The 15,714-nt window shown below is 38.8% G+C and overlaps 1 protein-coding gene across 6 annotated transcripts in view; it reads left to right on the top strand.

Moving 5' to 3' along the window:
* The window catches only part of ptpn13 (protein tyrosine phosphatase non-receptor type 13), a 38,842-nt gene that overhangs the window by 8,153 nt on the left and 14,975 nt on the right, over nucleotides 1–15,714 (top strand). For all 6 annotated transcript variants that reach the window (XM_067483967.1, XM_067483969.1, XM_067483968.1 and 3 more), the window contains exons 4-15: nucleotides 456–521; nucleotides 2,491–2,676; nucleotides 2,901–2,988; nucleotides 4,950–5,582; nucleotides 10,068–10,160; nucleotides 11,521–11,614; nucleotides 12,457–12,670; nucleotides 13,837–13,911; nucleotides 14,021–14,192; nucleotides 14,530–14,680; nucleotides 14,773–14,911; nucleotides 15,043–15,195. In XM_067483967.1, the coding sequence (XP_067340068.1) occupies nucleotides 456–521; nucleotides 2,491–2,676; nucleotides 2,901–2,988; nucleotides 4,950–5,582; nucleotides 10,068–10,160; nucleotides 11,521–11,614; nucleotides 12,457–12,670; nucleotides 13,837–13,911; nucleotides 14,021–14,192; nucleotides 14,530–14,680; nucleotides 14,773–14,911; nucleotides 15,043–15,195 (2,064 nt within the window). The remainder of the gene's footprint in view (nucleotides 1–455; nucleotides 522–2,490; nucleotides 2,677–2,900; nucleotides 2,989–4,949; nucleotides 5,583–10,067; nucleotides 10,161–11,520; nucleotides 11,615–12,456; nucleotides 12,671–13,836; nucleotides 13,912–14,020; nucleotides 14,193–14,529; nucleotides 14,681–14,772; nucleotides 14,912–15,042; nucleotides 15,196–15,714) is intronic.

The following is a 15,714-nucleotide window of genomic DNA, read 5'->3' as shown; positions in this document are numbered from 1 at the left end:
AAACCTTAAAGGCTATGTTGCATTCTTTGGCGATCTCTGAATTATTCTTTCCCCTACCAAGACCAACATTCAGGGGAAGTGATTTCTCTCCCAAGCAATGAGCATACAGTAATGAAGAAAGGAAAATGGAAAAATGTTTTGGGATTTAAGCTGAAGGCCCCAGCCTTTTTTTCCCTTTCCAACAAAGAATGAATTCAACTTTTATTACACTCCAGCAGTTTTTGAGCATTAGTACTTCTCACGTTCCTTCACATAGGGCATGTATTTTTACAAGGAGCAAGGCCTAGTTTATTGTAAAATGATAAAAGCTTTTTAGTCATTATGTTTTGATTATATATCTGATTCATTCACTTGTCATGTCCTTTTAATAACATTGCTTCTTAATACACAGAGATTGAATGGATTAAAATCTTGTTTCTGTAGCCTAAGTGATTTTTTATTTTTTTTTTCCACAGATGCATATGTACTCTCTGGGGATGACTCTGTTCTGGGGAGCAGACTACGAGATACCTCAAAGTCAGGTAAATCATTACCACATGTACAGTATATTTTCTTTCAAGTGAATAAGGGCTCTAAAGAATTTATCCTCTTGGTGGGGATATGATAAGACTGAACAGAATAGAATACTCTATTGTCGTACAGAAACATACACCAGTTGGTGCAAATTAGGAACAAAATTTCATTGCACTTCCACATCTGAATATCTTATTCTGGACAAGTAAATGTGTAAGCAGTAAATGTCCTTTTGTATGCTTTTGTGTCTTTAGAAACTTTATGAGATGGTCATATTGCATTCATATTTCAGTGATTTATTCAGGTATAAAACAAAATCCACATAGTTTATTCATATTTGTGAGAAACTATGGTTAAAGACAACTAGCACTTAAGTTTGCAAAGCATTTTGCCTCACTTCAGACCTCAGGCTCTATCCTCTACCCGAATTGTGTTCTTTCACTCAACCAGTCACTGTAGTAGTTCCCACGATAAGTGCATAATTTGGTACTAATACTGAACCATATGCATGTTGTGTGTGGTTTATTGGTCAATGTTCATTGTTTCTGATGCATGTAAATAGTGCAGTGTAAAATCAAAAAGTACTGAATGCACTGGTTGTTCAGACACCTCACGTCTCAGTGGAAAAATAAACCACATTGAGCTTCTATAATGTAATGTACTGTACTTCTAAGTAAAACTGAATATGTTCAGTATATTGTTACTAAACAGTTTTAATTGAGATTGTTCAGATTTGATTGGACAGCTCAGAAGTAGCCTTATTGAATATGAAGAGACAGAGCTGTAATTAGGTAGTGGTAGAAGACTGTAAACCTCCACCCACAACCCCCTCTTGTGTTGATAGATCAAGAAGTGGGGATGAAAGAGAAATCATCTAGATTCTTTGGAAATGTGAATTAAGTTTTTGCCCAAACAAAAAAAAAAAAAAAAAAAAAAAAAAAAAATCCAAACAGGCATCCTCTGACATCACTACTTACAAGCTAACAGCAAGTGCCTTAATTAGCTTGTTGTTAGAGATTCTATGTCATCCAGGTTTTGTTTTTTAAAGATTGAATCATGTCAACTGGACTATTTTTTTATTTATTTATTTTTTCCCAGCCTCAAGAAGGTGCTTAGATGAGTAGCAAAGCATTTCTAACCAAGAAGAAAGAAGGCCAGTTGACACATGTACTTGGATATTAATGTACTGTATCATATGCACAGAATTAAAAACATGAAATACTTTATCATTTCACAAGATGAGAATATTGAGTTTTAATATGAATATGGGGGGCGACACCTGGTGGGGTGGGATACGAACCTCCTGCCTTCTGCTTCCCACCCTATCCCACACTGAGCCACCAGGCCCCCCAGAGTGTCATTTTATAGATCTTTTACCATATTTAACTATGACCATACATTTCCTTGCTTTGACCTTGCTGTGCCATCTTTGTATATATGGCCTGCTTTACATAGTGTCCACACAAGTACATCAGTGTGATAAGTATGCAGATAACTTGACTACATTGTTTGCATTTACACAGACATCCTTTTCACACATAAAATTGCTTTGCAAAAGGAGGTATATATCAGCGTGATGCTATGATAAGGTGGGAATACAAATTCAAACTGGCATCCCTGTTCCCGTTGTCATATACAAATATCAAAGTCATGTCAAATTGCACTCGAATATGTGCACTGACACAAACCTCTAGTTTCACCATGTTTTTATTTTCAATAGGCATTTAACATCACTTGGACTGAAAAATAAAGGCTTCGGCATCTTAATCTGAAACTTGTAGTAGATGGGTGTTAAAACTAGGCATTTGGTGTGTGTCATGTTGGCAAGCCTACCTCTGCCTCCTTATTGGAACACAAAGAAAGTCAACAATAAGATAATAGAGATATGATATTCATTGGCACTTGTGGAACTTGTCACATAGCAGTACATGCTATTCTTTTCACGGCGTACTTACTATCATTCTCTTTATTTCATAGCCTATGAAGTTGGGGGAACACCTGAACAGCTTACTTCTCAACATGTGTGATGATGTTACATTAAGTCGAATGTCGTTGCGCACGGTGCTGGACATCTGCAGCAAACACATCAGAAACTCCACTTGTGACCCTCCCTTCTCTTATATTAGAAAGCTTGTCCGGTTGGTATTGGGCAGCCTTTCTCAGGTACATGCTTATTCCTGTCTATTGTTTCTTTTTTTTTTTTTATTGTATTTACTTGCCAGAAAGCCTACACTTCTAGCTTTATCCATGCTAAGCCTAAGTTTAAAGACTATTATCTGCTCAGTCAAAGCTCTGTAGTGTAGCTGAATTACACAACAAGTAATGGGATCATGCTGATAGTCATCCACCCTAAAATAATGTTCTTTCTCTTGTTTTCTCTCCCTCAGCTGGATGGTCTGTTGACTGATAGAGAGTCTCTTCCGGAGCGGAGCAAGGAAATTCGGGAGAGGCTGAGGGGCAAAGGCTTGCCCTCAGGTAAGATAATGTGCAGTTACACACAAGCATTGAACACAGACCGCAGCATTTTCTCTGATTGTCAAAAACCTGATTCCGATTTTAGGGAACTCAAAACCTCAAAAAAAGATAACAAATACAAAATTGTGTAGGCGTTTCTGAACTTTTTTGCCATTATATATAGTTATTGTTTACCTTTGTTTTGGGTAATCTTTGTAAGTGCAACGCAAGTCTGGAAAGTCTATATTTACATCCAGAGAACATATCTGTTCTTCCTTCCTAATAATAACCTGAGTCTGTGAGCTCTGTGTGGTTGGATGGACTGTTTATATGCGCTCTATTAGAAGTTTTTTACCATTACTTTTATTTTGAGAAAACTTAATGGAAATTCCTTTTCTTGGTTGTCAAAGAATTCGTCATTTGCATCTTCACTTTTTGAGTTTGTGGGAAGGCACTGGATGTAGATGGGGAACAACACACATAATTTTGAGTCAAATTTAATTCAGGAAAATATGACCAAATATTCCCAGTGGTTTCTGAAAGAGGCAGGCATTTTTCCAGGCCACGGAAAGGAGAGCAGAGCGCAAATATGGCTGTAGTCCCGATTATGTAAGCACGGCATGGCATTGATTATAGATGCATATTTTAAAGTCACCAGTGAAGCTGCTGGTCTGCTGTTTGTATCAGTGCTTTGTTTCTCTGCTTGAGCAGCAGCCTGCCCTAGGGAAAGTACATGCAAAGGGTATTACTCACTACTTAAGCTCCTTTCTTGTCAAGGAGTGTCTCAGTACCTCCTGTACTGCAGTTTCCAACTTGTAATTGTGAGTAAGGGAAAGCAGTCATTTGTGTTTTTTATGTCACAGTTTTTTCACTGCTGATCCATATGACAACAACACCACACTAGTATCAGCTGAAAAACTTGTGGCCACTGTCGATTTCTTCTTAAGACCTCCTGTTGATTTTTTTTTTTCTTTCAGTTCTTGCTTAATCTACCCCTTGTGTGCTTCCCTAAGTTCCTGGAAGACAGCATGTCTGTCTTTGATGTGTTTCGCTGTTAAGACCAAGCATATGCTTTGTAGATTAAACCACCACATGCAGTATTTTTACAGGACTTAATGCCTTCCTCCACATCTCTTCTTGTTTTTTCTTTTGTTCATGCACGTGTTTGACTTCTGTTTTTCTCTGAAACAAGAGCTGCCATTGGCAGAGTCTCTCTCGAGCACTTAGTTTGGCCAAGCGGCCTGCTCTAGGAAGAGTCCTGGTGTTTCCAAACTTCTTCCATTTATGGATGATGCAGGCCACTGTGCTCATTAGGACCCCTCAATGCTGCAGATTTTTTCTACCCTTCCACAAATCTGTGTCTCGATACAATCCTGTCTCGGAGGTCTACAGACAATTCCTTAGACTTGATGGCTTGGTTTGTGCTCTGACAAGCACTGTTAACTATGGGACCTTATAGAGACAGGTGTATGCGTTTCCAAGTCACGTCCAATCAATTGAATTTCCCACAGGTGGACTCCGATCAAGTTGTAGAAACATCTCAAGGATGATCAGTGAAAACAGGATGCACCAGAGCTCAATTTTGAGTGTCAATGCAAAGCCTGTGAATACTTATGTACATTTTATTTATTTTCAATTTTTGTAATACATTTGGGCAGATTTCAAACAAACTTTTTTCATGTTGTGATTATAGGGTATTGTTTAAAGAATTTTGAGGAAAAAGTTTTTTAACCAATTTTGGAAAAAGGCTGTAACAGAACAAAATGTGGAATTGTTTCTGAATGCACTGTAAATAAACTTTAAGGCCTTTGTATTAAGAAACAGACTTAGTAAGACATACTAATTGATTTCTTTGTGAACATCTTCTAAGTGGTTGTGCATTGCTTGTAGATGTTGTAAGAGGTTATTGTGTGGGTTGAAACTATGACTGGTGTGAGCTCCTACTTGTGGTTAAATAAAACTCTGGTTCTCCCAATTCTCAGGAAGGAGTGCTGCCCCCAGGGTTCTGGAGCGCTACCGAGCCAAGACCCAGGAGCAGACCTCTCTTAACCGCGGCCTTAGTCGTTCCATGGGATCCCTGCCAATCCAGGGCTTGTTGAAAGGGGATGATGGAGAAGACCTACAGTATTCCCTGCCTGGCTATCACCCTAGCACTGAATCGCCCATTGAACCCTATCCTAAACACCCGTCACTACAGCATGAGCACTCCTATCCTTATCTGCACCCTCTCCACCCCCAGCAAAAAGGCCGACCTGTGGAACTGGACCGGAGGTCTTTACCCTTTAATATTAGAGACATGGGCCCTAGTCAAGCCCGGAAGAGTTGGGCCTCTTCTGTGGACTTGGCTCGTATTGACCCCGAGGCTCTTCGTTTTGGAGCCTTAGAGGATGCTCGGAGGGGCAGCACTGCCTTAAGTACCCACTCTATGGGCAAACGACAGTTGCCCTTGCAGGCATCCAGGGAGAGGGATTCGCTCTACTCGGAGTTTAGTGGGCTGAAGAACAGGAAGCCTCATCACCACTCAGCATTGTCTGTTGGATCAGGCCTCCCTGGTCCCTATGACAGAATAAAGGAAAGACAGAGGAAACTTCAGATGCTAAGGCAAGCAGTGGATGGTGAGTGGATTGTTTTAACATAAAAGTGCAGTTGTTTGCAATCCCAAGACTCTTTAATTTCTTATTTTATTCTTTAGGATTAACATTAAAGTTTTCTGTACTTCTGTTTTATAAATTATGAAATTTGCAAAGCAGGTCTGATATCGCACGATATCTTTTAAGCTCTGTATTTTTCAACTTGACACAGCTATTTACAGTACACCTGACACCAACACTATGAATGTATTCCACTGAGGTTAGAAACTGTATTGCCGACACCTTTGCCCATTTTCTTCTGTGGAAGACTCAAATGCTACAAACTGTGCCAAACACTTTGAGTTCCTTAGATTTGTGTTTCATATTTTGGTGTATTTTTATTATTTAAGCAGAGGTGCCTTTTAATATGACAAAGTGAAGGGATGCTATTTATCGAATCATCCAAGCTGATTTAATGGCTTGTGGGAGAGAGTCACAACTCAAAGTAATGATCACCTTCTACTTACTTTATAAAGCATTCAGAGCCTGTTTTTCCAGTGACAGCTTCAGTATCCTTTTTTCTTTTCTTTTTGTTACTCCGCATTGCAACAGATTACACTCAACAATTACCAGGTCGGTTCATCACCCTGCTATTACATTGTAATAGGATTTTAGTGACAGCTCTGAGATTGATCATGTGTCATTATTGTGTAATATACAGTACCAGTTCTTTGTCAGAACATGCCATGCGTGAGTTCCTTAATTGGTTTATGTGCATGTTATCTGTTGGATCTCCCGAAATAACAAACAGGAAAATTCCACCAAAGCTCCTGGCTTTAGTCTTTTACTGGGACAAGAAACAATTAAGGGTCCTGTCTGTGTCGCTATTAAGTTATTTGAAATGAAATGAAAAGAGGTGGTAAAAGAAATTTATCAGGCAATAAAAAAGTGTATTTACTGTGTTGATCAGTGTTGAGAAGTGAAAAACAGCATTATGACAACATGAGCAGACAGAGACCCAGAGTAGTTAGGAGTTGTGTCCATCTTTAAAAACCATGTAGGTTGGGAGTTCAATGCTGGCCTGAATGAAGTATCATTGGTGGTGTGTCGGCAGCAGTGTTTAGACATTATGTATGACTCACTGTTACAGAGGTTTCCAAATGGCTGATTCTAATTACAGGCCAGCTTAATTCTAGCCTGCTGCTAACTGTCACATGTGCTATAAAGGTTTTTTTTTTTTTTTTTTTTATACATATGACTGTAAACGCATGGATAGAAACGCATGCATGCAAGTTTAGTTAATAAACATACAAACACACAAAGGTATTTACAGGTGAAATAAACAGACTACATATAATCACATGCTTAGAACAGAGTACACACAACACAATTGTTCAGCACCTCAACACTCAGCCCCAGGAGCTTAACGTTTCTCTCTTGAGCTTAATGAATTCTTAGCAAAGTCTCCATAGGCACGATAGTTTCTGCAATGACTCACATGGCTATATAAGTCTGTTGCACACTTGGGGACCGTGGAGGAGCATGAGGGATGAGTGATTCCAGTATTATGAACCACTGTCTTCACAGTACCTTTTCTAATTTTACTGTTCTACCATGTTGCTCTCCGGGCTCCCTCCTTTTCTGACAGCTATTGTAATGCTGACCGAGCCACCAACCAACAACATTCTTTTCCTCAACTGTAGCTTCTCATCCCTAGCAAGTTGTGCCAGAGCAAAGAAGAATGTCAGAGCAAAAAACATGTGTAGCCTCTGATTTTTAGACTGTGTATGCTGAAAAGAGTGAGTTGTCTTTGTGTGTTTTTGTTTCAATAGCTTCTAATTATTATTATTATCATTATTGTTATTATTATGATGATTCTTAGACACCATGCTGACGCAAAGGAATTTCCCATCAAAGCTGACAGAGACTAATTATGAAGGCTGAGCCAAAATATTTTTTATATTCTATCCCAGAGCTATTTAGCTATAGTATGAATGGGGCCTAATTGAGCACAGGTAATTTGTGGAGCCTTGTGGATGTGTTACTTGGAAGAGATTTCCTTTTCTTTTTCTCTTACTTTTTTCTGTTCTCTGCAGGAAAGTGATGATGCAGCAGTGATCAGTGTTCTCAGGTTTCACCTAGTTACAAACTGCTTTTGTCTATTCTTTGTGTTTGTGTGCGTGTTTAGCAAATATGTTAATTTTAAGGATTACACGAATATAGCTATACACTACATTTGCATGCCTGTGTGTGCATGGGCATGTTGATACCTTGTCCTCTTTGTCCTACCCAGTGCTTCCACAATACCCCCTCCCTTTCTTTTTTGGTGCCAAGGTGCTTCAATCAGTAGAAACTTTCCATGTGGACCTAGAGGTTGTAATTGGAGTCATGCGTAGCGGATGAGGGAATTCCTAACGTTATTGGACTTTTCCGGCACTTGGTAACAGGTCATTTGTTTCTGTGCTGGGGCAGTACAGTACACTAAAGGTAGAAATGTGTGCAACAGTACACCCCCCCCAAGTCTCGGTAAATGTATTACAGTTTGGTCTTTTGACGCTGCTGGCTGTAGCAGGGAAAAACTATGGAGCAGTTTTGGGCTTTTATAAAACATGTTAGGTTTATGTAGGATTTATTTTATTTAACAGCTTGACTAATTTCCTCCTGACATATCTACATATTTTCCAAAACAACACAGAAAGGGTTAACAGGCAGTGTTAAAATTTTTTTCCCAAAACCTAAATTGTATGTTTTTCATCTGCGTCATGTTAACTTGGGTGGATGGTGCTGTTACAAAGAGCATAACTTTGCTCTTTCTGGGACCACTAGACTTTAAATAACCTCAGAGCATGAGTTCATGTCTCTGTCAGCTTGACCACCCCAAGAGGCTTTAGGAAATAGAAGCTGTGTGCTCACAGAAACCTTGTACAAAAGTGTCAGAGCTGTGAGGAATAAAACGGGGGTAAAGAAACAGTTGTGTGTGTGTGTGTGTGTGTGGGTGTGGGTGTGGGTGTGTGTGTGTGTGTGTGTGTGTGTGTGTGTGTAAATGAGAACAGCAGGGAGAGAAAGATGCATACAGGTTGCATTAATTGTTCCTGGATGGTCCTCAAGTTAAAATATGTAAAGAATGTTTTTCCTGTGTGTGTATGTGTACGAGTTTGAGATGCCTTTACTGAGAAAAAGACATGTTAGAGCTCAAGAGGAAGTAAGTTGAAGCATTAAGCTGTGATTGAACTTGTGCTCTTTCTGCTTGTTAAGCCTCACAAAGTCTTTTATTACTACAAAAACATGTCAATAATAACCATATTCCTCCTCTTTGTCTTTCTTTCAGTGTCGTTCTCTTAGTCCTTTCTTTTTTCTTTTTTGTTCCAGCTTCCATTTTCCTGAAAAAATGTTTTTTTTCTTTGTCTCTTATTTTCGTCACTTAAACCACTAGAACTCCAAATTCATCATAACTGCACATGTTGCAGCATGGCAGTGTACGAAAGGTGATCATGCACATGTGTAGGAATCCGTGCATGTTTGTGATGTGTCAGTATGGGTGTTTTCAGCAATTCTATAAGCGTTTGTACTTGCATGAATAACACTAAGATGGTAAATCACTCTAAATGATGTACAAGAGTCTGTTCCTCTTGGCAGCTTTAAAGCCGAGTGGCACTGTGTCGAAGATACTAATGAGTCACTAGCTAGTAGAAGACAGAAGACTATTTTGGGAAACAGTCCTCCACCTTCTTAGTATAACCTGTTACTGTGAAACTTTTCTCAGCTAAAATGCCTTAGCAATGACTGGCGACTGCCATTTATTCAAGCTATGCAGATGATACTGAGAAGCAAGACTTTCAGGTTTGGTGTACAAGGCAGAGAAGCATTTGACACATTAGGTTAGTTTTCAGACTGTTTTTATTTGTTTTTTATTTTCCCATGTTGACAGAATTTCTGTCGATTGTTAATTTCATAAGGCCCAGATTTGGTTAAAGTAAATAACTCTGGTGGGCTGGCCTGGACTTGCTATGGTTTACCCAGTCAAGCTAGACAAAAGATTATGTCCTGAACCATAAGCACTCCAACCTGACAGGAGGGATGCCTGGATACACTTGAGCTGACCCTGCTTTTCAGCATACTTACATGTGTCTTTCATTAGGAGTGTTTACCAACAGCATGACTAATACTGGCTTTGTGTGGTTTTTAAAAATAAAACTTTTATTTGACTGTTCAGGGTTACCAAACCTGAGACACCAGTGGTTAAAGTCAATTTTGGAAGAAAACAGTAGTAACTGTGTTTACAACAGTAGTTTCTGTCAGCAGTATTCTCTTTGTGTAAATTGGTGCAACGTTTTGTAAAGTTCTGTTAAGGGATTTTGAACAGACTACAGCTTTACCTTAACCAACCTCACAGAAATGGCAACCAAGCTCATATAACCTTTCTATCTGTCTCGTCTGCATGATTATATTTGAACCTTTTCCTCATTTTTGTTTTTATTTTACTACATTGTTAATGTATCAAATGAAAAGATAATCTTTCTCTTCCCTCAGACCCAGTCCTCACCCACCAGCGGTACCACAGTGATTACAGTTCATCCAGTGAAAGCCCCTCAGTGACCTCCTCAGATCCAGACTATAAACATGGTAAAGATGCTCCTCTATGTTGTTTTTTCCATAAAGGTGTAAATGTTATACATTTAGGTATAACATTATAATTATAGGTAGGAGTTGCTGCATGCACATAACAAATGTTGGTTATGTGCATGCAGCAGAACAAAAGATAAAAAGGCTACAATTATAAAACCAGTGAATCTGTTCCAGTCCAGTACAAACATTGCTGGATAGGCTCCAGAACCCACATGACCCTTCACAGGATAAATGGTTTAGATAATTGATGGCTATTATACTTCAATGGGCAAAAGACCTGATGTTAGCCTGTAGCATCTACCACAGGATTAAAACATGTCAGAGCAGATGGTTCTCGTAGACTGGCTAATATGTAAAAATGTCTGGGCCCCCGGGTTTTATATGGGCTACGTGTGAATTGTGGGCGAAAGCTTGATAAATGCGGCATTAAATTAGAGCTACATTCTATATTATTTCATTTCACATTTCAACAGCAGTATTTTATCTATTAGTGGCTCCATGATGACAAATAGATATCTCAACATTTCTAAATTAGACAGATGCCTTTCTTAGCCACATCATCTTCTCGCAGGATTATGAATCTGAATTTATGGTTCAGGTATGCTGATCAGATGCACAAACTATCTCCGTAGTGCCAGGAGACAGTTCTTCTTTCAGACCCTCTTAAAACCTGACATCCCCACCCTGTCTGTGACAACCTGAGATAAAAATTTATTATTTTAGGCAATGCAATCTTATCCTTGTTGGAACAGCTCAGCGCAGTAAACTACCAGTGTTTTCACTTTACATCACATAATTAAAAAATAAAAAATCTAGCAGCACTTTTCACTTGGTGTAAACTGGACTATGTATCTTATTTTCATTCAAGTCAATAACTTATTGTGCTTTCAAATGTGTTGTTTATATAAAGATTTCAATGTGGTGACTAAAGGTTTGATTTTAAATTGTCAGAGCAGCGGGAGACGGAGCTAATGGAGACACATTAATTCTAGTTGACCAATCTCCCCCTGTCCATTTTTGTGTTGCACTGTTGCATGAACGTTTGACTGTTTCAAAATGGCTGAAATATATTAAATAATATATGAAAGAAATTAGGGAGACTATTAGAAGTTCTTTTAACCAAACCAACACATATATTATATATACTATTGCTGTAATGCAATAGAGATATTTTATGTGCAACACAATGTTCAATTTCTAACACAGATGTGACCTAATTTAATTATTCTGTAACTACTCCACCTTCTTTCACACATGTTCATGCATGTGCATTTCCAGCAGTCCGGATCTAGATGGGCGTGTTAGATTGTCTAAGTGTAAAAACAAAATTTACTCCTCTTGTGTTTGTCTCTTTCAGCCAAGAAACCAAGTGAGGTGAGGAGGTACAGTTCCCAGCTGGCTCTTTCATCTGAACACGATGCCCTGTCACTTACAACTCACAACAGACACAGGTAAACACACATGCAGACTATGAAATCAGCAGGTTACACATCCCAGCTGCCCAAGGTGAACTCACTTCCTGAGCAAGCTTTATTTTTCGCATCCAAATATGTCAAACATTCTCAAAATACTTTACTTGAACTCAGAACATTCTTGAAAAGGGCCAAGGGTATGGAAGCATCGGCAGGTTTTCGTTCCAGAAGTATTTGTTGTGTATTAGTTGTGTGTGGCTTTATGTAGCTTCTCCACCCTCTTAACTCTAATAGTTTGAATTTCTAGGGACTATATCAGGTGTTTGTTTCTAGCAGCACTTATGTGGAATTTGTAAATGTGATTTAAGAATTGTTTTTGACAATTTGACTAATTTCACTACTGTATAACAATGTGCATCTTGAAACATGTTTGTGTGTGCTTGCTCACTTGCTCCCCATTCACTACAACAAGCATGGAAGCCACTAATTAAGCAGATCTGTTGGATCTGGGTTACACACAGCTATTGTGTGGCAACTGGGTTAGCTCTATGCTTCACAGTTGAGGTCATCTAATGTGACATCCACATTCAGAAATATTTTTCTCGCTAATCTTTGGCATTACAGACATAGACTGCCTTCGGATTTGAATCTGTCCCACAACACAAAGCACTTGTTTTGCTCAGATGCCAGAGGAAAACAATTAACTACTGTTTGGTGTCTTTTGTGTGTTAACAGTTTGACATCTCCCACTCTCATTGCTGCTTTCTGTTCTAGACTTTCTATTAAAGCAAAAGTAAAAAAAAAAGTCATTATATAGAATTAAAGAACCCACATTTATTAAACCAGTGACTTGAAAAGATTGCTATTGTTTCTGTCTGTAGGCAGTATGAAGGGGGTGATGAAGGTCTGGTTGGAGCCGAGCTGCTCCTCCAGAAGCAGGAAGAGGAGGTGCAGCGGCTTCAGGCCCACCTGGCAAGCAGGCTATCCAGGGCTAACCTCCACTTCACAGATGACCCCCTGGCTCCATCTCACACTTCTATGCTTGACCTTCGAGACCCCTTCTACACTTCTTCTGTACCGTTCCGCAAAGCTAAAGTTTGTACACTTTTATTATAAAACTCATAGATAACTTATTATCTTGTATGGGGATCATTTCAGTTTTCTGTTCCCTATTTTTCTTAATCAGCATTTATTTTATTTACATACAAAACTTTCTGTATCACTATGGAGAAGCAGTACACAAATAAACACATAAACAAAACACCTAGCTCTAGAAGGTGAGTATCATTTGAACACCCACACTGCAAAAGAAATTACCAGTGTATGACCACACATTTCCTGAAGCTTGTTTATATTGTAGTATTTGATAAGGGCTGTGCATGTTTTCATTGTTGATAATGTGCTCATCAGATGTTTAGTAAATACAAACTGCTCACTGGAAATCTATGTCGGTCTCCTTATGGCAAGTATGTGGGTTTTTGAAGCACACTCTGAATTATCCCATCTACTCTCACAATATGTGTAGTAAACATAGTAGAAACAAATCTGCTGCTGATGGCAGTGAGACTTGGGAGTGGCTGGGGGTGGCTGTAGATCGTTGTAGCTGAGTTGGTAAGGCAGTCGTCCAACAGACCACAGGGCCTGTGGTTTAATCCCCGGTCCCGACTACGTGTCAGAGTGTCCTGCCACCAATGGTGCGTGAGTGTGTGTGAATGGGGGAATGGGAATCAACATTGTAAAGCATTTTGGATTAAAGCACTATATAAGTGGCCATTTACCAAATACTGTACAGTATTTGGTAAATTAATAAAATTAATTGAATTGATAAAATTAATAAAATTGAATTTAAAAGCAGCTTTTGTAGTAAAAAACAAACTTCTTCAAGTTGCATAAAAGGAATTTGGCTTCTGCTGTGACCTCATTAAAACAGACCATAAGGAAATGTGTGCACAAAAACTGGGGGAAAAAAGCTGCTGTAAATAGCTGCTATATATGATTATAGCAGCTATTAAAACTTCATAATGTTGTAAAACAACAGAATGAGGAAAAAAGTGTTTTAAATGTATTTTATAGTTGGTCATATATAGTGTGTGTGTGTGTGTGTGTGTGTGTGTGTGTGTGTGTTACAGCATTCACAAGAAGTGATGAAACACAATCTGTTGTCATAATTGCAAAACCAGAAGGACCAGAAGGCCCAAAGTGATTAACATTTTGGTAAAAGGTTCTCTCTATGACAGTTTTTATCATTTTTCCAATGGCAGAACTTCCACGGGCCTGAGTTTGTGAAGATGGCCAGCGAGCCCTGTGTTGCCCTATCTGTTCCCTCTTCAATAATGGTGAGGATGTAAACAAATGCCACTTTTGAGCCAATGTCTTTAAGACAGTTGTCACAGGATAATATGTATAATCCATATTATTCTATTCAAATTCCTTTCTGTCCACAAGAAACGTGGAAAGGTGGAGGAAGTGCAGAGGAAGGTTGGTGTGGTACTGCTGAATGGCCAGAAGCTGGAGCTGAGCTGTGACATTAAGGCAGTGTGTAAAGACGTTCTTGATATGGCGGTTGCCCACATCGGGCTTGTTGAGCACCATCTCTTTGGCCTAGCATACCTCAAAGGTACTGTAAGTTGTACTAGTTATTGTGTGTACATGTTTGTCAGGTACAAGGAGGAATTTAATACTGTGTATCTGTTGAGTGTTTGCTTAATTGATTGACACATCCACCTCACTATAGTTCCTGTCAGTGCAGTGACTGAACCAACAAGAGATAACAAATATGTTTCCTATTATTTAAATGTCAAGCATAAACCTTTAAGGAGCCATGTAAGAAATATCCATGTCTTTTTATTAATTTCTGTACTAAAATTTCATAGTAATTTCATGTATATTGAATGATTGAGTCCTCTTTTCTCTCTCACCTCCCCCATCCTCCTCTCCCCCTGTTCCACTTACAGAAAATGAGTTTTTCTTCATTGATCCTGATGCCAAACTGTCCAAAATGGCCCCAGAGGGATGGAAGGAAGATCCCAAGAAGAAGAAATCTGATGTGCCTTTTAACCTTTTTTTACGCATCAAATTTTTCCTTGATGATGTCAACTTTATACAGTAAGTTTAGGAGTGAGCCAAAAACCTTCACCCTTCAGTCTATTTAGGTGTTCCAAAATGTAAAATGACCAACTTTTTTCTATGTATTACAGGCATGCTATGACCAAACATCAGTACTACTTACAGCTGAGGAAAGATATCTTGGAAGAGAGGGTGCGCTGTGACACAGCAAATGCCATGCTGCTGGCATCACTGGCACTGCAGGCTGAATTTGGTGACTACCAGCCTGAGGTATTAAATTTCATTTTGTTATTAGTAAGCTAACGACACTTACTCGTACAATAGTAGTTTAAACATGATGGTTAATTTCTTGATATTGTAAACAACTCCTAAAATTAATTGTGTTAATATCTATTGGTCAGCTTCATGGGAAGACGTATTTCAGACTGGAGCACTACCTGCCAGTGTCTGTTGTAGAAAAGGTGGACCAAACAACCATCAAGGAGGAGCTGCCAAAACTTCACAGCAACTGCTATGGAGCATCTGAATCAGAGGCAGAGTTTGAATTCCTCAAGGTCAGCAAGACCAGAGTTGACAAGAGTTATGGTTTAAGAGATGTAACAAGCACAAAAATATTTTGTTATTGCAACACTTTTATTTTTTTGTCTTGTAGAAATTGTTTAGCTCAACTCCTTATTTTGTGGCAAACATGATAAATGTTTCAAGTGCACGAAATGGCGTGTTCCAGGGAAGAGTTTACATTGGCAGAAGAAGTAATTCTTTTGAGCAAGCTCAAGATTACTGTTTCAGTTACAAACAAAAGCAATGGTGTCCTGCTTCTGCAATTTATTGTTTATGTTTCTTTGTTCTATTGAAGACTGTTGTCAACCAAAGTGGCTGTTTGTTCCAAGCCACCAAACAAAATTGAATCATATAGTGTGTAACTGGATAACTAATCCAATGAAAAAGACTTCCTTTCCACATGAAAGGTTTAAGTGTTTAGTTTTACTCTGTCTCAATATATATGTACATGCATACCCTCTTTCCCCACATTGTGGGATTTTGAAATTGAAAACTTTTTATTGGGCATCCTG

Source organism: Channa argus, chromosome 18 (assembly GCF_033026475.1).
Source record: "Channa argus isolate prfri chromosome 18, Channa argus male v1.0, whole genome shotgun sequence".
In the NCBI taxonomy this organism is placed as follows: Eukaryota; Metazoa; Chordata; class Actinopteri; order Anabantiformes; family Channidae; genus Channa; species Channa argus.
Note: the sequence above shows the minus strand (reverse complement) of the source record. Positions and strands in the feature narration are given on the sequence as shown.